Here is a 22,500-nt window from a genome sequence, read left to right as displayed (position 1 = left end):
ATGCACACTGGTACATAAACAAAAAAATGGTAATTGGTACATATAATATAGTTTATTTCTTTGTTTGAAGCTGATGATCCACTTTCTTGCAACTTAACTACTCTGAGTTTCTCACATATCTATACTTTTATTTATTCATTCGGGTGACAGACAGCAAAATAGAGATAGGCAGGCAAACAGGTAGAGTGAGGGAGGGAGAAAGAACTGAAGAAAGGGAGATAAGGAGAGAGAGAAAGTAAGAAAAGAAATGGAGAAAGAACGGTGAAAAGGACCTAAAAAACTGAAAAAACCATAAATATTTTTATGTAACAAAAATACCATTTTTTTTACAAGAAATAAATCATAACAGAATTCAATTTACACTTAAACTGATTGAAACAAATTTGATTAAGCATTTTGTTTATCTTTTTTCCATTTGTATATTTTTTATTATTTATCTTTCTCTGGTATTATGATGAAATGTGGAAGTTTTAAGGATGTTGTCATTGTTAAGATGATGGCAGCAGAATTATGATGGCATTTATGGGGATATTGGCGCTACAAGAGGTGGTAGTGCTTGTAGAGATGGTGGTGACATGGCAATAGTAATTGTCATGATGGTGGTAGTGATGCTGATGCTGGTGGGGTATTATAATGGTGGAGTTGTGATAGCGCTTGCAGGGATAACAATGAGGATAGTAATAATAGCAGTGGAGTTATTATAAAGTGTAGGCCACACTGGATGAGGTAGTGGATACATACATACATACATACATACAAACATACATACATACATACATACATACATACATACATACATACATACATACATACATGCATACATATAAACATATATATGTACATTTATATATACATTTATTTATTGATATGTGTGTGTGTGTATGTGTACACATATGTACATATATACGCATGCGTACACACACACAGTGATGAGAGGGTGTATTTGGTATCCCAATCAGCTCAAGTATTCATTTATATAGTTGTGATGTCAATAATTATTACTTAATGATTGCTACAGTTCTGCATCTGGATTCATCGACAGTATCCGTCTAATTATCTAGATATGCATGTTTGCATGCATGTGCACATATGTGTGCATAGTGTAGCTGTAAAATTAAAATGACAAAGTCGTTTCACATAAGTATCTAAGTATATATACTAACGAACCTACATTTTTATGTCCACTTATGGTAGCTTGAAACTATATACACAAATCCCCAGTTTCAATGACAAATTTTTTTACATCCACATATATAACAAATTCGTTACTCTTTGATATAGAATATACATGAAGTGTAGATATACAAATATATATATATATATATATATATATGTTAGTCCACACAGTAAAGTGTTTGGAAAGGTATCCAGTTGTGAAAACCATGCCAAACAGACCTCACCACTGTTGGTGCCACATAAAAAGCACTCAGTCCACTCTATAAGGTGGTTTGTGTCAGAAAAGACAACCAGCCATCTAGTCTTTGGTGCTAGGAAGGACATCTAGCTGTAGAAACTCTGCCAGATCAAGATTGGAGCCTGGTACAGCAACCTGGGTCACTAGTTCTCAGTCAAATCGTCCAACCCATGCTAGCATGGAAAGCGGATGTTAAACGATGATGATGATGATGATGATGATTATATATATATATACACATATATATGTATATACATATATAAATATATATATACACATACACACATATATATATACAAGGTGGTATACAAAAGTAACCAGAAACGTTCTTGGTGGGACAAACCCATTGTAGTTCAGGCTTCCACTGCTAAAACCCATTTGATGCAACCTTTGAGCATCTGTCTGCTAACTGGCGCCATCAACTAGAATCATACTGTCATGTGATGTCTCTTTGTTTTGAAGTGCACTGATTTTTGCGATGGATGAAATTAAGGCACAGCTTGCTTTTATGAAATTCCATTTTCAGCTTGGAAAAAGGGCAACCAATATACTTCTCAATCTTTAATCAGTGTACAAGGCTGTTACCATGTGCAAAACACAAGTTTAAAAGTGGTTTCCATACTTTAGGAATGGTCACTTGTCACTTGAAGACCAGCTTCAATGAGGACTACTATCAGCCTCCCAAATAAATTGAAAATATGAAAATTCATGAATTGAATTTAGAGGACCATCACCAAACAATTGATGACTGGTCTTTCCTGGAGCTCCTGTCAACGAATTTTGAGTGAGGAATTGCGAACGCAGAGTTGGAGCAAAATTTGTGCCTCATTTGCTCACGGAAGATCAAAAGCAGTCACGACTGAATGCCTGTCATGAACTGAAAGAACAATTGGAAGTTGATCTGAACGTTTTTTCAAAGGTCGTCACTGGTGACAAAAGCTGGTGCTATGGAATTTGCTGATGTGGAAGAGGTGAAGGAAAAAACAATGGAGGCATTAAAAGGCATCACTTTGCAAGAGTTCCAGCACTGTTTCAAATTGTGGAAAATGCACCTGGACTGATGCATTGCTTCAAATGGAGAATACTTTGAAAGCAATAAAAGTGTAGACTAAGTGAATAAAATAATATTACAAAATTCCGGCTTCTTTTGGGTTACCCTTTGTATGTGTATATATATATACATATATGTATATATATATATATATATATATACATATCTATCTATCTATCTATCTATCTATCTATCTATCTATCTTTCTATCTCTCTCTCTCTCTCTCTCTATATATATATATATATATATACATATCTATCTATCTATCTATCTATCTATCTTTCTATCTATCTATCTCTCTCTCTCTCTCTCTATATATATATATATATATATATATATATATATATAAAGCACAATTTATTCATGATCAGAGGTGTTCGTAAACCAAAGTACTACTGTATTAAATGAATATGAGAAAGACAGGAGATGGAGATAAAGCAGAAGTCATTCATGATCAGAGTTGTTTGAAAACTGAGGTACTGGCTTTATACTCTGAGTTTAAATTAATTAAGTACCAGTTGAACACTGATGTTGATGTAATCAACTTATCTCCTCCCCAAAACTGCTGGCCTTGTGCCAAAATTAGAAACCACTATTATGACTGATGATGTCATTCATTAGGCACACACCATTATTGCTCAGGTTGACATGCTGCCTAAACTCCAGCTTAAACTGCAAGAGTGTAATGGGTGATGTTTACGTGCCACTGGCATGGGTGCTATTTATATGACACTGATAACAGCCACAACTAGATTTCACAGGTGCCATTTACATCCCACTAGCAATGGCCACGACTATGGTTTCACTTGGCTTGGTCTGGGTCACTTGTTGTCACCTCTGTGAGGCCCAACATTTGAAGGAATCAGGCATTATCTTGTAGCTCTGAGATTTGGATGAGGCCACTGTTACTCTTTAGAATGATGTTGTTGGATTGGTGTGAGAGGCCCCATCTGGCCAGTCTGAACATAAGACATTTTGGCTGGATATGCTAAAAGAGTTAAAGATTCTGATGTGGTCTTTCAGTGGGTTTGTAGAAATGGTTTTTATTTGTGGTTGTAGACATTACTGTAGCAATTGTTGCTTTTCAAGACTCAGTGTTTTGATATTTAAACTGACTTGAGAACTTTTATTTATAGGATCAAATCAAGTTAAAGTTGCCATCATTGTATTTTCCTAATGTATTTTAAATTTTCATTTCCTTCCTCTCAAATAAGAAGTGTTCATTTAAAATAAAAACAATTTATGAAATAAAATTAAATCTTTCAATTTTAAAATTTATTTTTACACTTTCAATATTTCAGGCAAAACCACAGTGAAATTGAAAAACGTCGCCGTGATAAAATGAATTCCTATATAACAGAACTATCAGCTATGATTCCCATGTGCAATGCTATGAACAGAAAACTAGACAAACTGACAGTGTTGCGAATGGCTGTGCAACATATGAAAGCTCTACGAGGTGATTGTTATGTATACATATATATTCTTTTCTTTTAGTATATTCTTTTGCATGTTTCAGTCCTTCAACTGCAGCCATTCTAAGGCATTGCCTTGAAATCAATCATATTGACCTCAGATCACCAAGGTCAATTCTAGGAATGATAAAATAAAGTGGCAGTCAAGTGCTGGGGTTGGTGTAATCGACTTCCCCCACCTCTAAATTGATGGCCTTACGCCAAAATAAGAAATATTATTATTCATGGTGGTAGTAGTGGTAGTGATGTGGTAGCAGTAATATCAGCAGCAGCACTAGTAGATGATGATGATGATGATGATGATGAGGAGGAGGAGGAGGAGGAGAAGGAGGTTGCAGTAGTGTTAGTTGAATTTTCTGTAAAAAGAGATAAACTAAATGTGCAATTTGTGCATCAAGTACCTGTTGGAGTTCAAAAATTATGGCAGCCAGCAGGTAAAATGTCATTGGAGTTGTTGCTAAGAAAGTGAGGGGTAGGTGGGTACGAATGAAAAATCTGTCAATAGGTTATAAATATCTCACTGTCCACCCCACTACTATGACTAGCAAACTTCGCTGATTGCAGCTTTAATGAATCCACTGATACAGAACCAGTTGACTAAGGCAATATATATATATATGATATATATGTGTGTGTGTGTGTGTATACATATATATATATGTATGTATATAGACAGACAGACAGACAGGTAGATAGATAGATAGTAGATAGATAGATAGATAGATAGATAGATAGATAGATAGATAGATAGATAGATAGATAGATAGATAGATAATTATAACAACCAGTTAAGCCATTAACAAGCATATAAGTTTCATAAAGGTCTCTTAGTATTTATTTGCACTTGTGCTCTGATTCATTACACATGTCAAGGTTTTCACTGCTTAATCCACTATTTATATTGTTTTTGTTGTTGCTGTTGTGGTTGTTGTTATTAGCATTTCTTCTGGCTAGATACATATGATTCAATGAGTTATATTGAAAAAATAGAGATTTCATTTTGTTAATTTAGTGGTTGGTATTATCCTTAGTAGCTGTGAAATTTATTTCGTTTTTGGATTTGGTTTGCAAGATTCTTTATATGAGTTCGTGTGTTGAAGCATATTCTGTTTTAATAATAATGAAATTATTGGAGAGTCATTTTCTTTTTGTGCCTTATTATTTAACACACTCACCGGTAAAATTTCCACTTTTTTCTTATTTTTATTGTCCTAAAATTTGTTTTGAGTCAAAACTATTGAAAAGGTTGCAAGATGCAACAAAAATTTTAGGACAATAAAAATAAGAAAAAAGTGGGAATTTTACCAGTGAGTGTGAAATTTACTTTTCCAACAATTCATGCAAATATATTTAATTATCTGGCAACATTTTCTTCATTTTTCTAAATACTGTACATCACATTATTACAACTACTTTCTGTATGTGGTTAATCCTTTTTTTACTGGTTTTCATCATTAGAGTATGACCACTCTGGGACACTTACCTTTAAAGGCTTTACCTAATCAAACTGACTCCAGTAATTATCTCAGTTTGCTATTTACTTTATCAATCTGTATTTATTGACTGGCTAAGTCCCCTTTTTATGATAACACTTATTTTCTTTAAACCAGCAGTGCTGTTTGACATAAAAAGACATAAACGCCCACAGACAGATACACACATGTACATACGCACCCACATCAATATACCTGCATATATATCAGGTCATCCCATAAGTTCTGTCCGATTTTACCTCTTTTAAAATTGAATAAAATTTAATAGTATTTTAGAATGTCTAAGGGAATTAAGAATTATTTTTATGCATTTGTGTACATTTAAACTAATTAAATATTACAGTTCTATATTTAAGAGATGAGGAATTATGTACATTATTTACATAATTTACATTGGACAGATATTTGTCCTCATCTTGTTTGTTGTTAACAACAAACAAGGACAAATATCTGTCAAATGTAAATAATGTAATTAAATATTATTTTACAGAATAATAAAATTAAAATTTCTTTGATTAAAGCCCTTTCTAACATGGAAGTATCCAAAGAGCATTTGCAGCACATAATGCTTTATGAGTACAAAAAAGGAAACTCTGCAGCTGAAGCAACTTGAAACATACACTCAGTTTATGGGAAAGAATGGTTTGCAAAATTCAGAAGTGGAGATTTCAGCCTTGAAGATGAAGATCAAACATTACGTCCAGTTGAGTTTGATGATAAGCTCCTTGAGGCATTACTTGAAGAAAATCCTGCATTATCAATTGAAGAATTGGCAATAAAGTTTAGTTCAAACCATACAACTGTTCATCATCATCTTCAACAACTTGGAAAGGTTCCTAAACTTGGAAAATGGGTGCCACATGAATTGACTGAAAGCAACTGCAAATCCTGAGTTGACATCTGCTTTTCTCTCCATTCTCACAAACTCATCTCACCCTTTTTGGATAGACTTGTGACTGGTGACAAAAAATGGATCTTCTGTCGAAATGTTAAACATCATAAACAGTGGCTTGGTAAAAAGGAAAAAGCTCAACCACAACCGAGAAGGGACTTCATGGAAAAAAGGTTCTTCTCTCTGTCTAGTGGGATTGCAAAGGAGTAATTCACTTTGAATTGTTACCACCTAATGCAACAATCAATGCTCAAGTCAACTGTCAGCAATTAGAGCGTTTGAACCAAGCTTTGAAGAAAAAAAGACCCGCTTTAATGAATTGAAAAGGAGTGATGTTTTATCAAGACAATGCATGACCCCACACTGCAAAGATCCCATCACAGAAGATCGAAGAGCTTGGTTGGGAAAAAGTTCCTCATCCACCTTATTCTCCCGACCTTGCTCCTTCAGACTACCATTTGTTTCGTAGTTTACAGAATCATTTGGGAAGACATAACTTTCGCAAGCCAGGAGGAGGTCAAAACTGACATTTCAGAGTTCTTCACTTTGAAACCAAAAGCGATTTACATTGATGGGATTAAAAAGCTTGCAAATAGATGGAAGGAAGTCATAGATAAACATGGAAAGTACATTGATCAAATTTCAATTAAATATAATATTTGATCACTTGTTTTCATTATTCAAAATTCAGACAGAACTTATGGGATGACCTGGTAGATAGCAAGCTGGCAGATTTGTTAGTATGCCAGGCAAAATGCTTAGCATCATTTCAGCTGTCTTTACCATCTGGGTTCAAATGCCATTGGGATTGACTTTGCCTTTGATCCTTTCGGGGTTGGAAAAATAAGTGCCACTCAAGCACTGGGGTTCATTTAATCAATTTAGCCTTTCCTCCAAAATTGCTGGCCTTGTGCCAAGATTTTAAAGCAATATACCTTTATATATATATATATATATATATATATATATATATATATATACACTTGCGTCGGAAATTAATTAGCACTTCTCAAATTTCTACATTTTCTTACATTTTCTTAATTTAATTAACTTATTATCAGAAACGAACTCGTTTTTAATCAAAAATTTATTAAAACATATCCCAGCACACCACATAATTGTTATTAATCGTGAAATTTAGTCAATATCTTGTTGCTCCTCCTTTGGCAGCAATGACAGCTGCTACGCGGGTCGGCATGCTGTCTATGAGTGCCTGCAGGTACTGTGCAGGGATGGCCCCTCATGCAGCAAGAAGTGCCCCAAACAGCTCGTGTCGGTTCCTGTATTGCTGCACATTCAAATCCCTACCCAATCGACTCCAGAGGTTCTCAATAGGGTTCAGGTCAGGTGACTGGCCAGCACGTACTCCTCGCCACCAAAGAGGTATCCCGTACTATCTCAACGTACTTTGCTGCATTGATGTTGCCTTCGACGGCATAGAGCCGCCCAACACCACTGTAGCTGAACGCCCCTCACACCATCAGACCACCCCCACCATGCTTCATGGTGAGCAAATCAAGGGTTCTAATTAATTTCTGACGGTAGTGTATATATATATATACATACATACATACATATATATATATATTGTATATATATATATATATATATATATAAAGGTAATAAAAAAGGGTAAAAACACCTTTTGGTAATGACTGACCATGAGATTGCATCTAGAAAATCCCCCTCCAAATATATATCATCATCATCATTTAACATCATTTAAAGGATTCAGCCACTTGCTCATTAATTTCATTCGCAGGCTGTTCTGCTGATCTGATCAAATGGAACACTTGTCATCATAACCGATGGTTGGGTAGCAAGCATCTTAACCACACAGCCATTCCTGCACCTGTGTATGTATGTGTACTTATACACATTGTGTACGTGTATGTGTGTGCTTCATCATCGTCATCACCATTCAACATCCGTCTTCCATGCTGGCATGGGGTTGATGGTTTGACAGGATGGTTTGACTAGATGAAGGGCTGTTCAGGCTGGCTGTCTATTTTGGCATGGTCTGTGCAGTATTTTGTCTACCAAATTCCACTCACAATGTATTGGTCAACGTGAGGCTATTAGAAGTAGAAATTTCTTGCTGAAGGTGCTAAAGGTGCCACTGTGTGACACCTCAAATGCAAGAGCATGTGACTACAAAGCAAACGTTTTTTTAACCACACACATTCCTCATGGTTCTTTTTGATTTGCATGTTGTATGTGTCTGCGCAGCATCCATGTACTATACCTCTCTTATCAGTAGAAACAATGATACTATAGTTGGCATTTACTGACTATACATATGCTACTACTATATATGCATTGTCTATGTAGCTGGTGTCTATATACTGTGCTATCATTCAAAATATGCACACTATCTGACCAACCAAGCTCAACTTGCAGCAGCTGTTTAAGCAACATTTAACGACTTTAATTTATTTATTATGCTGATATTGCATACATGTATATACATACACACATATGAATATTCATACATACATATACATATATACATACATATATATATATATATAATATATATATATATAAATATATGTGTATATATATATATATATACATATATATATATATATATATATATACATATATATATATATATATATATATATATATATATATATATATATATATATATATATATAGCTTCTGTGCCAGTGGCACATAAAAGGCATCATTCGAGTATGATCATTACCAGCATCACCTTACTGGTACTTGTGCATGTGCTAGTAGCGTGCTAATCCGAGCATGATCGTTACCAACGTCGCTTCACTGGTACATGTAAAAAGATTCGAGCAAGGTCATTGCCAGTACCGCCTGACTAGCGCCCATGCCAGTGGCACGTAAAAAGCACCCACTACACTCTCGGAGTGGTTGGCGTTAGGAAGGGCATCCAGCTGTAGAAACTCTGCCAGATCAAGATTGGAGCCTGGTGCAGCCATCTGGTTTGCCAGTACTCAGTCAAAATCGTCCAACCCATGTTAGCATGGAAAGCAGATGTTAAACGATGATGACGATGATGATATATATATATATATATATATATATACACGTATATACATACACACCTACATGCATATACATACATCAATGGTAGATATATATATACACAAACATATATATGTATAATATATGCATATATATCTTAAAGTCAGAGAAAGCTGGTTTATGAGATTCCCTTAGGTTTCACATCCATGAAGAGCCTGGCTTTATGGCATATCATCAAATCCCAAAACCTGTTGGCTAAAGGCCTCTCTAGAATAAGCTCATTACTCATTTCTGCTAACTTATTAGAACTCATGAGATAGCAGGGCCTCCAGCAATCGATAGCCAAAGGGATACATCCCCCTCTGTTGACATCAGTGACCGATTGCCAAAGGGAAAGAATCCCCTTTGTTGACCTTGAGTAATGATCTCATTTCCTCCTCCATATTCTAGAGAGGCCACTCAGTAGAGAGGCCTTTAGTTCACAGATCTTTGGGATCTGATGATATACCATAAAGCCAGGCCCTTTATGGACTTGAAACCTAAGGTAATCCCATAAACTAGCCTTATCTAACTTTAATATATACTGCTCTGTAACTTGTAGCGTGCTTCTTTTTTCGGATTTATGTTTACAGATGATCTGATATATATATATGCATCAATGGCTGTATATGTGTGTGTATATTAATATATATATATATATATATAATATATATATATATATATATATAAATGTATATATATATATATAATATATATATATATATTATATATATATATATGTATTATATATAATTATATATATATATCTATATATATTATATATATATATATATATAATATATATATAAATGTATATATATATATAATATATATATATAATATATATATATTATATATATATTATATATATATATTATATATATATATATATGCATCAATGAGTGTATATGTGTGTGTGTATATATATATATATATATATGGAGATGTACTTGCATAGCGAGTGACTTGATCTGAGATCGTGTGCTGGAACGCAAACAATTGCAGCATGGAAGGTGTTTGTAAGCCATTAAAGAAACACACAAAAATCGTTAGATTCACTTCAACATTTAAATTTAATTTGTCGAAATATTTTCGTCTGTTTGAAACCATGACCTGTTCACTGAAAAAACATTGTGCCACACAAACTTTTGTCAGTGAACAGGTCGCGGTCTCAAAGCGATGAAAATATTTTGACAAATTAAACTTAAATGTTGAAGTGAATCTAACGGTTTTTGTGTGTTTCTTAAATGGCTTATAAACACCTTCCACACTGCAATTGTATATATATATATATTTATATATATATATATATGAGGGGAAGTCAAAAATTATCCTCACTTTCACCATAACATATCTTTATTATTGTCACACAGCCTTCTGCGCATGTGTGCTTATAGTTTGCACTATTGTGGTCATGTGCACAAAGTTTGAGCCTGATCACACCATTTTTCTCCACTAGCAATGTGCATCAAAGAAGAACAAACAGCAGTGATCTGAGAGATGGTAATGGGGAACTGGTTCACCATTACCATCTCTCGAGCTTGCTGAATCTTCTCATCAGTGGTGGAGGTTGATGGGCATGCTGCTTCCTCTTTGTGCATCATGCTTGTCTGGTCACTTTTGAATATCTCAATCCACTCATACACAATTCTTCACAGTGGTGCACAGTCCCCATATTGTGCTAAAAGCCTCTGATAAATTTCAGCACCTGACACACCTTCTGATCAGAGAAATTGGATCACTGCTCTTTGTTCTTCTTTGGTGCACATTGCTACTGGAACCGCCATGCTTACACTGTAAAACCAGAAAGAAAATAATGGCACAATCAAGCTCACATGACTACTACACGGTTCCGAGTTCAGTCCCACTGCATGGCACCTTGGGCAAGTGTCTTCTACTATAGCCTCAGGTTGACCAAAGCCTTGTGAGTGGATTTGGTAGACGGAAACTGAAAGAAGCCCGTCATATATATGTATATATATTATATATATATGTGTGTGTGTGTGTGTGTATATGTTTGTGTGTCTGTTTGTCCCCCCCCCAACACCACTTGACAACCGATGCTGGTGTGTTTACATCCCCGTAACCTAGCGGTTCAGCAAAAGAGTCTAATAGAATAAGTAGTAGGCTTACAAAGAATGGGGTCGATTTGCTCGACTAAAGGTGATGCTCCAGCATGGCCGCAGTCAAATGACTGAAACAAGTAAAAGAGTAAACTGTAGTGTATTGTAAGTGCATTAGCATCCAAAGCTATGTTATGCAAGCTGTGTTATGAAGATGAGAGAGTGATTTCCAAACTGTGATAGCTATGAGGTTGTGGTGTGATGTGATGTGGCGAATATCAAACATGTAAAGGTTGGATTCTGTTATGGTGGATACCTGTAAAGATTGATAAATAACATTAATGCATCGAACAGTTTATTGGTGAGTCAATGGACATAAGGCATGAACATTTCCAGAGATGATTAGGAAATTTTGAGTTTTATCCAGTTGGCAGCTTAAAGAATCTTAGACAAGACTTTCTTTAAGAGAGACATGAAGAAATCAACTCCAATTTAGAATTTAACAATCTGAGAGGTTGAGTGAGAATGTTAGACTGTTCTTCTAAGAAGGGTTGGCACTTGTTACCATTAAAATAGACTGGAGCAGATTTTATAATGGACTATTTAATGTTGTAGTTGGTTCTTTTGCTTTTTAAGCTCCGAATATATTTCAAAAGTGTTGACACATGTTTTCCCCTGTATGTCTGAGAGTGTGCATATGCTGAGTGTATATATGCTGAGTGTATATATGATAAATATATATATGCTGAGTATATATATGCTGAGTAGGCTTTGATGTAAAAGTGTTCTCAGTAAGGTCTATGCAACATTTTTTACTCTCACTATAATTGTTAGTTGACTCTTCATGGCAGCATAGATGCTGATGATGAGGCAAAAGTACTTGAAGGGTTTTTAGTTGAACAATTGAGCCCCAGGACTTATTTTTCAAGCCAAGTACTTATCTTATTGGTCTTTTTTGCTCAATCACTAAGTTATAGGGATGCAAATACAGCAACATTGGTTGTCAAGCAGTGATTGGGGACAAATACAGAAACAAAACACACTTGTTGGTATATACATATATATATATATATATATATATATATATATATATGGCAGGTATCTTCCAGTTTCTGTCTACCAAATATACTCAAGGCTTTAGTTGGCCCAAGGTTATAGTAGAAGACACTTGCCCAAGGTACCATGCTGTGGGACTGAACCTGGAACTGTATGGTTGGGAAGCAAGCTTCCTACCACACAGCCATGCCTGTGCCTATATATATATATATATATATATATATACACCTACATCATCATCTCATTGTCATCGTCTTTTAATGTCCACATTGAATGCTGTCATGGGCTAGACAGTTTGACAGTTTGACAGTTTGTCAGGTCCAAAGGGTCATAAACTGCATCATGTTTCGATGTCTGCTTTGACATGGTCTCTATGGATGCCCTTCCAAATGCCAACCACCTTACACCATGTATTGGGTGCCTTTTTTCATGACACTAGCTCGTGAGGTTTCTATGCAGCTTGTAAGATTGAGATCCACTTCAACTGAGTAGGACTACAATAGAGAGAGGTGAGTTTACACTAGGAGACAAAGGGTTAAAGTGTAAGGGAAGAGGATCCAAACATAATAAGATTCTTGCTGTAGAGGAACTACACAACTACTCACATTATATACATCTACACTACATATATACAAGTGCACACACAAATACATACACACACATGCGTGCGCGCGCACACACACACACACACACATACATGTATAAGGGTGTCATTATCTACATGTGAGTTAGCAAACACTGCCCCACTTCTTTATAACATTAGATGTTACTTAGCAACCAATCGTAATTCACAGAACCCACAGATTATATTTATTTAGTCAAAGTCAATGTGATCAAAATTCCCTTGATTTGTATTACTATAGTTATTATCACCATTATCATCATCATCATCATCATCATCAATGACTTCCTACACTTGTTTGGTAAGCTGGACCTATTTGTGGAATAATATGCACATATATATATGAGTGTGTGTGTAGTGTGTGTCTGCATGCACATGCATGCATATGTGTCAGTGCATGCATGTATGCTAAACAGAAGAAATGTTTCTTTGTGTATCATGAAAAATGCATAGAGTTCTTGAGATGTGTCATAAACACTGTATAAGACGCGTAAGGTCTTTGGTCTTGAAAAATGAATGAGAAATATGTATGAAGAACTGCATGTGTAGAAATGTGCTTTTGTGTCTCCTAGCTCTCTGAGATGCTGAAGAAATACATATATTGATATAGCTTCAGAAACATATATTTTCTCTATATAGGGGTCATTGATAAATGATATTTGTTAATCAGATCATCTGCAAACAAGTTATCTGTAAATGTATCTATGTCAGTAACAATGAAGTTGTATGTAAGAAGCACAATCATCATCACTTAACATCCATGTTTTCTGCTGGTGTAGGTTGGAGAGTTTGACAGGATCCAGTGGATTTGAAAGCCACACCATGGTCCAGTGCCTACTTTGGCATAGTTTTTGTAGTTGATGCCCTTCCTGACACCAACCAGTTTGTTGTGTGTACAATGAAAGGTGGAAAAGGAGGCACAGTGAAACAAACACTCCTGCGGACAGAAGTAGAAAGAAAAGAGTAAAGAAAAGCTGCTGCTGTTGTTGCCACTACTACAACTACTAATTCTACCACACAGAGAGGACAAACAAGGACAGACAAACGGATTAAATCGATTATATCGACCCCAGTGCATAACTGGTACTTATTTAATCAACCCCGAAAGGATGAAAGGCAAAGTCGACCTCGGCGGAATTTGAACTCAGAACGTAACGGCAGACGAAATACGGCTACACATTTCGCTCGGAGTGCTAACGTTTCTGCCAGCTCACTGCCATTTATACCATCAGATGTGCATTAAAAGTTTTGTGCACATAAAACATATAAGTATGATACATATATTGTCATAAAGAATTGTATATAAATGCACGTTAACTTCACTAAACTCATTCTATATTATTCTACATTGGGAATTAATCGTCTGTTATTAATCATCTGGTTGGGTAGGGGTGAATTCAGACTATTTCTATATAATTCCATTTAAAAATTTTCCTGTTTTTTTCTATTATTTTATTCTGTTTGGCAAACATGCTGTTTGAAGAATTGCTTGCTTTGATACTACTACAAAGCACATAAGAATTAGACCTGTAATACACAAGAAACTTAATGGTTTGGAATAACTGACAACTACAGTATAATGTATATAGATAGATATATGCATGTGCATAATAATATACATATATAAATACACACACACACACACACATATATTTAAATACATTATATATATATATTAATATATGTGTATTTTTTCAATGTGTACAAATGGGTGGGACATATATATATATATATATATATATATATATATACATATATATATATATATTTTTCACCCATGCTAGCATGGAAGGCAGACGTTAAACAATGAAGATGATGTTATATGTGTGTGTGTGTAATACATACATATAAATTCATACAAACATATATAAATGCACACACATACATACATACAAACATAGACACATACATTCATACACACATACATACACTCATACATACAGGCACACATACATACATATATTGTAAATTATTTTTAATGGTGGATCTCCAAAAGATTTGAAATGTTGCTTTGATTTAATGGTTAAGACATGTCATGGCTATAGAAAATGTGGGTTTGTGTTCCATGGGGTAGCCTTCAACTTTTTCTGTCCAAGAGAATTTTTTAGCCTAATATTCCAGATGCTGTTAGTCGTAGCTTTACCTCCTTTGAGTTTAACCATTAAAAATAACTTGCTTCATATTGTTTGCAGTCTGTAAATTTTTATAGTACATATGTGCATGTGTGCACACTCATGTGTGCACACTCATGTGTGTGTGTGTGTGTGCATATGCGCATGCATGCATGTTTGTGTGTATGTGGTATAATCGACAAACAGATTACAGTGAACTTGCCATGGAGAGTAGTAAATCCAGCACTTTGGACAGTCCTCATTTGGGGTAAAGTTGACTGGAGAGAAATTAATGAGACAGAGCATGCATAGTTTTCCACTCTCTAAGTTAGAACAAAACTGGCTGCAACTGATAAAGAATGAAGCTTCCATGGAAGCTTCATACCTGAACAGAAAGTGGGAGGAGAAACAGTTTGAGAAAGTAGGAGGAAAGAGGAATGGAGTGAAGAGGAGAAAAAGGCAAATCAAGAGTGAGGTGAGAGGAAAAGATTAGGTGAGAGGAAAAGATTAGGTGAGAGACAGGCTGAAGAATAAGAAACGGTTTAATAAGCAAAGAAAAGGTTTAAAAACTCCAGAAAATTGAAAATGTTGCTTAGGTATTGTGGTTAAAATGTCTGTCATCCTTTCTTCCTCTTCTTTCTTATCCGCCAACTTCCCTTTCTACTTCATCTTTTCCCTTCATACTTGACTTTGCCCACTTTTCCTAATTCCATTCCTAATCACATATGAAGCTCCTGTATCCCAACATCTTTTCTCTGTCACAGCCAGTTTTTCTAACTTAGAAAATGTAAAACCAAGTTGTCTCTCATAAATTTCTCTTGTGTCAACTTCCCCTGAAGTAGAGCTATGTCCAAAATGTTGCATTTTCTGCTCCCCAAGGTTATTTCACTATTCTCCTTTTTTTTTTATCAATTCCACTAAATAATACAAATCTTGCTGATGCAAACCCTCGCCAATCTGTTTGGATATATATATGTGTGTTTGTGTGTGTGTGTGTGTGTGTGTGTGTGTGTCTGTCTGTCTGTCTGTCTGTCTGTGTGTGTGTCTCTGTGTGTCTGTGTGTGTGTGTCTGTGTGTGTTATGTTGTATGTATGTATAGCGTCTTCTAGTTTTGTCTCCTGCTGAATGTTCCAGAATACTACTCTAGGTGTTGCTTTATCAACTGCCAAACATAACAAAGAAAAACTAATGACTTCATAGTTGCTTAAGTTCTTGTAATATAAGTTAGGTTTTGTTCTAGTTACATCCTATCTGTTGTAAAAAAAAAAAAAAAAAAGAACAATATGTTGGATAATATAGTGCTAAATACGCTATAGATGAAAATGAAAATAATCTGGGATTGTTAAAGCTGGAATGCTTTTATCATATGTATTGGAGTAAAGTTGATCTGTGGTGAAACATTAATAACCTTCAAACAATATAAATTTAGTATTGACAGCATTTGAACTCACAGACAACTATTGCCAAACCACTTAAGTACCTACATAGATTAATAAGGGAGTTTCAGTGTTGTTACCTAACCTACAAAATATAGTCATGAAGAATACATTTATGGTTTTTGGCTCTTAATCTAAGCTAATATTTTCAATTGTAGGAGCAAATCGAACGCATACAGAAGTCAGTCAGAAACCTGCGTTCCTCTCTGATGATGAAGTAAAACATTTGATCCTTGGGGTAAGCATTTTGGGGTCAACTGACCTATATTTTTGCTATTGTAAATGCATTTTGTGTCACCAAAAGCTGGTATTTAAATGCCAGTAGTTAATTAAAATAATATGATTTTATTCAGATCGAACATTGAAAATATATTGCTTATATAGTTCCCTATTTAATATATTGTAGACAATGTTTTGAAATTCTAATTGTTGTTTTGTTTCTGGGACACAGCTTACAAACCGATGGTGACTGATAAAAATCAGTTGTAAATAGTCATGGTATGTATGTATGTATTCCTTCTTGAGCCATGCCTGGCTCATAAGGGCCGGTTTCTTGGTTTCCTTGGCATATAGGTTCCCCACCTGGACAGTGGGGAACCTACTGTCATGGTGGATCAGAAGGAGCTTGAGATTTCTATAAACGTATTGGAAATAAAAGAAAAAAAAACTGAAGTTCCATTGTTTTTGTACATGTGTGCATAGGTGTATAAACATATGTACATATATACATTTATATGTGTATACACACACACACTCACACATGATCACTGGTAGAAAAGAGATCAACTACCACCACCACAATCTCAACAACTGTTACCACTAATATTATCACCAACTCTTTTTCCACCATCTTCGGCAACTACCACCCATACATCAACACTGACACCTGTACTCTGTCACCATACAGTGATGTTAACTGACAGAAATCAATATGACAAGATTGTATCTTCTCTCGTCACCTCCAACAAACTCAGCCTCACTATTCACATCAATAACCATTTATATCGACTTGAAACCCATTTATTCCAACCCTACATAATTGCTTCTACTGCTGTTACACTCTTTTTCTATACTGAGTGCTACATAAGCTCTCTCTCTTTCTCTCTCTCTCCCTCTCTCTCTCTTTCTCTCCCCCTCCCCCTCTCTTCTCTACATTTACCCAATCCCTTGTGTGTTCTAACAGCTTGACCCTGACCCCCACTGTTTTATACCCTTTCTATTAGTGCCCTATACGTCCAACAGCTCTCTCCCTTATATCCTATTTATTACTCCCTATACTGTCCATATCCTTGATGTTGTTACTTCAATTGTCTTTACCATTCTCTTTGTCTCTCCTCAGGTTACTTAACTAATCCATTAATCCACACTAATCCATTAACTGTACACATCCCATCTATCACTGCATCATGCCAGCTCAACCCCTTCTCTGACTCCCTGCCTCATTCACATATTAGTGCAAGCACTGAATGCCACTGGCACCCGCTAAAGTGTCACTACCATCTCACACTCACCCTATCATGCCCACTCCACTGCTTCTCAAATAGCTTTGACACATTCTGACCTTCACAGCATCAAACACTGCAAAAACTGTTTATCTGATAAAAATGATTTGCTGAGAATGTCAGGCAAACATGCTTTTCTTGTATCACACCTCATCATGCACCAACAACGGAATCCTACACCAACTTCTCATACTTGCTGTTGCCGATATTGTTGTTGTTGTTGTTGTTGTTGTTTTTGTTGTTGTTGTTGTTGTTGTTTGTGTTGTTGTTTAACTGGATGGTTGGTTGTTTCACTGGTTCAACAGTGTAACTGCCTCATAGTGATACACAGTAACTACAACAGCATAAGTATCAGCACCTGCAGCAGCCATTGGATTGAGGTTGGAGTTACTCTGAGTTTTGATTCCACTGTTCATACTGAACAGGATAACAATTGTGCCAGCACACTGGCACAATTGTAAGCGAATCATATATGTGTGTGTGTGTGTGTGTGTATATGAGTATGAGTAAGTATCTCATTTATTTCTTTGCCACATTTATCACTGACGGAGGGAGGAATCTTATGAACTAACCCTGAAATCAGTCCAATATGGTAATAATGGAATTTTTTAGAAATTTCTGTTGACCTTTTTTCAAGTAGTGTGCGTATTGTGAAAAATTATATGGTTATGGATAATATGTCCAATTTCGGCATATTTGGCATTAGAAATTTTTTCGTTTGCCCTTATTTAGAAGTTGTATATATATATATATATTCTTGAATATATTCTTAAGTCCACCATTTTATCAATCGCAGCAGCTTCTAAGATTCACCACTAATTCAGTTCTCAACTAAATTGCAAACTGTTAATAGTTTTAAAGAGGACACCTCCTCGGCTACACTTTGGCATAAATAGTTTGAGATTTTGTTCAGTAGCAAAAAAGTTACATCAAAATATCTGTGACCTCAAGGGGAGGGGGGCAGTAAGGCACCTATTCACCTTCAATTAAGATAAACTTTTTAATTTTAAATTAAAAGTATATCTTTCTTAGGCTTAAATGATAGAAAAATGCATGAGGAATTCAGAATCACTAGTTGCATTGAACAATAATTAGTAGGAAAAGAGTTATGAGGAAAATATTACAAAATTTCCTGTCAGTAAGTAAGAGAGTAATGCTTCAGCTATAAGAATAAAGAATATATTCCTAAAAGCAACGTTTACTTTCTAAGTTAGTGCGTCGAGTGAAATGCTTAACTGTATTTTGTCTGTCTTTACGTTTTTGAGTTCAAATTTCACTGAGGTTGACTTTGATTACTTCATTAATTTTTTTTTTTAACTAAACACTTTCAAACTTCCAATACTGGTAGAATGTGTCACATAGAACAGGGTTTACTCATAACGTTTTTGAAAAAATTTCATAATTTAGAAGCGGTATTTCGTTCTGAGTTCAAATTCCGTTGAGGTCGACTTTGCCTTTCCTCCATTTCGGATCTATTCAATTAGACGTACAGATTATTTAGTTATTTTTTTTTAACTAAACACTTTCAAACTTCCAATACTGTTAAAATGTGTCACATAGAACAGGTTTTACTCTTAACGTTTTGGACAAAATTTTGTATTTTAGAAGTTATTTCATCAGAAGTTACAGAGTGACAATGGACAAATTTGTGTTTGATAAGTACCAATACACGAAACTCTCAGCTTTTGACTTACTGTCTAACTTCTACTGATGATATATATATATATATATATATACCGGAGTAAACACATAAATGTGAAACAAGGTGGAAAAAAGAGTACTCAAATACCAGTGGTAGAGTAATATGCTTTATTTTAAGCAGCAGAAAATTCAACAAAATCTGTTACTCTGAGTTTCTCGTTGCCGTTCATCAGACAGTTTTTGCTAGAAAAACTGTCTGATGAACGGCAAAAACTGTCTGATGACGGCAAAAACTGTCTGATGAACGGCAACGAGAAACTCAGAGTAACAGATTTTGTTGAATTTTCTGCTGCTTAAAATAAAGTATATATATATATATATATATATATATATATATATATATATATATACATATTACATATGTATTTTTATAAGGTAAAATCTTAAATTATTAATTGACACATTATTAACAGCAATGCCTGGATAATCATGGATTACATGGAAAAATACGAGCAAGAGAAATAATATTCTGAAGATTATAAACCTGGAAAAGTACAGGACAAGTTATTACACCTGTAAAAGTATAGGACAGACTATTACTTCAAGTAAAGTAAAGAATAGGAAACTTTCTACTTAATATAGAGGCAATGTGGCTGAGTTCATTTCGAGCATTGAGCCTCATGGAGGAAATAGGCAAGGCCTTGGCATTACGTTGTACTTGAGAAGAAGACCCAAGCAAACCAAGCAAAATCACAGTCGTGGCAGATATCAGTGTCATGCAAATTGACACCCGTGTCACTGGCACATTAATGCACTCTAGTGTCATGCAAATGGCACCCCTGCCGGTGGAACATAAAAGTACCCATTACACTCTTGGTGTGGGTGGCATTAGGAAGGGCATCTGGCTGTGTAAAACTATGCCAAATCAGACTGGATCCTGGCACAGCCTTCCAGTGTGCCAGCCCAGTCAAACCATCTAACCCATGCCAGCATGGACAACTGACATTAAATGATGATGATGTTGATGATATATATATATATATATATATATACAGCAATAAAAAAATAGAGGGGATCAAGAGGTGGTATTCATCAACTTTTAGACATTATATTACGTCTATTTATTATTTTTTTTAATTATTATAACAATATACATACATGTATAACATTTTATGCTTTACATATATAAAAATACCAGTAATTATTAAAATATGTAACGTAGAACATTGAAAGTAGAATAGTTTCTTACAGCTGTTTCAGCCAAGAGGTCATACGAGGGGTGTCTGAAAAATCTTGAGCCTCAAAAGAACAAAACATGGTACAAGACTTCTGATGATTTATTTTTCAACAGAGTCCCCCTCGATGGCTGAACACTTTTTCCAGCGGTGCTAAAGTGCCATTATCCCAGCGTAGAAGAACCCTTCTGTTTGTGACTCCAAGAAACTTCCTACAGCGTCTATGACGTCATTGTCACTGGCAAAATGGTGATCAGCCAGGGCTTTTTTTTCATTTTGGGGAATAGATGAAAGTCAGAGGTGGATAAGTCTGGTGAATAAGGCAGATGGGAAACAAGTTCGTATCCACAAATACGAATTGTTGCCATGGCAACCACTGACGAATGGGCTGGAGCATTGTTGTGATGAAAAAAGGACTCCTCTGGTGAGCATTCCCGGCCTTTTTTCTTTGATTACTTCTCGGGGGCATTTCAGTAGCTGAGAATAATACAGCCCTGTCATGGTGTGACCCTTTTCAAGGTAATTGATCAGCAAGGCACCTTGAGAATCCAAAAAAACAGACACCATGACCTTTCCAGCTGAAGGAATGACCCTGACCTTCTTTGGGGTAGGAGAAGATGTATGCTTCCACTGCTTTGATTGTTCTTTGGTTTCAGGCTGATGGACCCAACTTTCATCCATAGTAATGAAATGAGCAAGAAAATTCTCTCCATCGGCTTCAAACAGTTACAGATTGCTTGTGGACAAAGTGCATCTAATGCGTTTCTGTTCAGGAGTTAAAAGGCGAAGGACCCACCCTGCAGAAACCTTTGAGAATCCAAGTTCTTTTGTCACAATGCTGTTAGCTCTTTCATTTGAGATGTCCAGTCTCTCAGCTATTTGGCGACATGATATTTGATGATCATACCAAGAGCAAGGTCAAGGTTGTCCTTGGTGGTTGCAGTTGGAGGCCTCCCTGGTGTGGGATTATCTTCCACACTCTCCCTGCCACATTTGAATTCATTTACCCAGCGTTTGACTGTTGCATATGAAGGAGCATTGTCTGTTACGGTTCTCACCTTATCTTCATGGATGTCTGATGGAGTCATGCCTTTCAAATGAAAGTACTTTATGACAGTACGATACTCAGTTTTCTCCATTTTCCTTGTAACCTTGACACTTGTTTATTCAAAAATCTGTAACAAAAAAAAATTAAAATATCAGAATCATGAAAACGAGCAAGAATACTCTGAAAAGACTGTACTTACCAGAAAAAATTGTTTCAGCTACCTAGCAGCCCCATTTCTAGGTTAGGCTCAAAACTTTTCAAACACCCCTCGTAGTACCCCACTTTACTTCCATCCCTTCAGTGAACTGAAGTATTTGGTAGATAAGATTAAGGTACTTGGGTGTGCCTCTGGGCTTCGTAAGAAAGTTTAGAAAGTTCATAAGGTTAAATTATAAATATAAATACATTCATATATACA

At 35.5% G+C, this 22,500-nt stretch overlaps 1 protein-coding gene across 2 annotated transcripts in view; it reads left to right on the top strand.

Moving 5' to 3' along the window:
* LOC115214498 (aryl hydrocarbon receptor nuclear translocator-like protein 1) overlaps positions 1 to 22,500 on the top strand; it is a 730,728-nt gene that overhangs the window by 636,418 nt on the left and 71,810 nt on the right. For both annotated transcript variants that reach the window (XM_029783697.2, XM_036505029.1), the window contains 2 exons: positions 3,768 to 3,925; positions 16,815 to 16,894. In XM_029783697.2, the coding sequence (XP_029639557.1) occupies positions 3,768 to 3,925; positions 16,815 to 16,894 (238 nt within the window). The remainder of the gene's footprint in view (positions 1 to 3,767; positions 3,926 to 16,814; positions 16,895 to 22,500) is intronic.

Source organism: Octopus sinensis, linkage group LG7, assembly GCF_006345805.1.
Source record: "Octopus sinensis linkage group LG7, ASM634580v1, whole genome shotgun sequence".
Classification (NCBI taxonomy): domain Eukaryota; kingdom Metazoa; phylum Mollusca; class Cephalopoda; order Octopoda; family Octopodidae; genus Octopus; species Octopus sinensis.
This window is presented reverse-complemented; position numbering and strand designations above follow the sequence as displayed.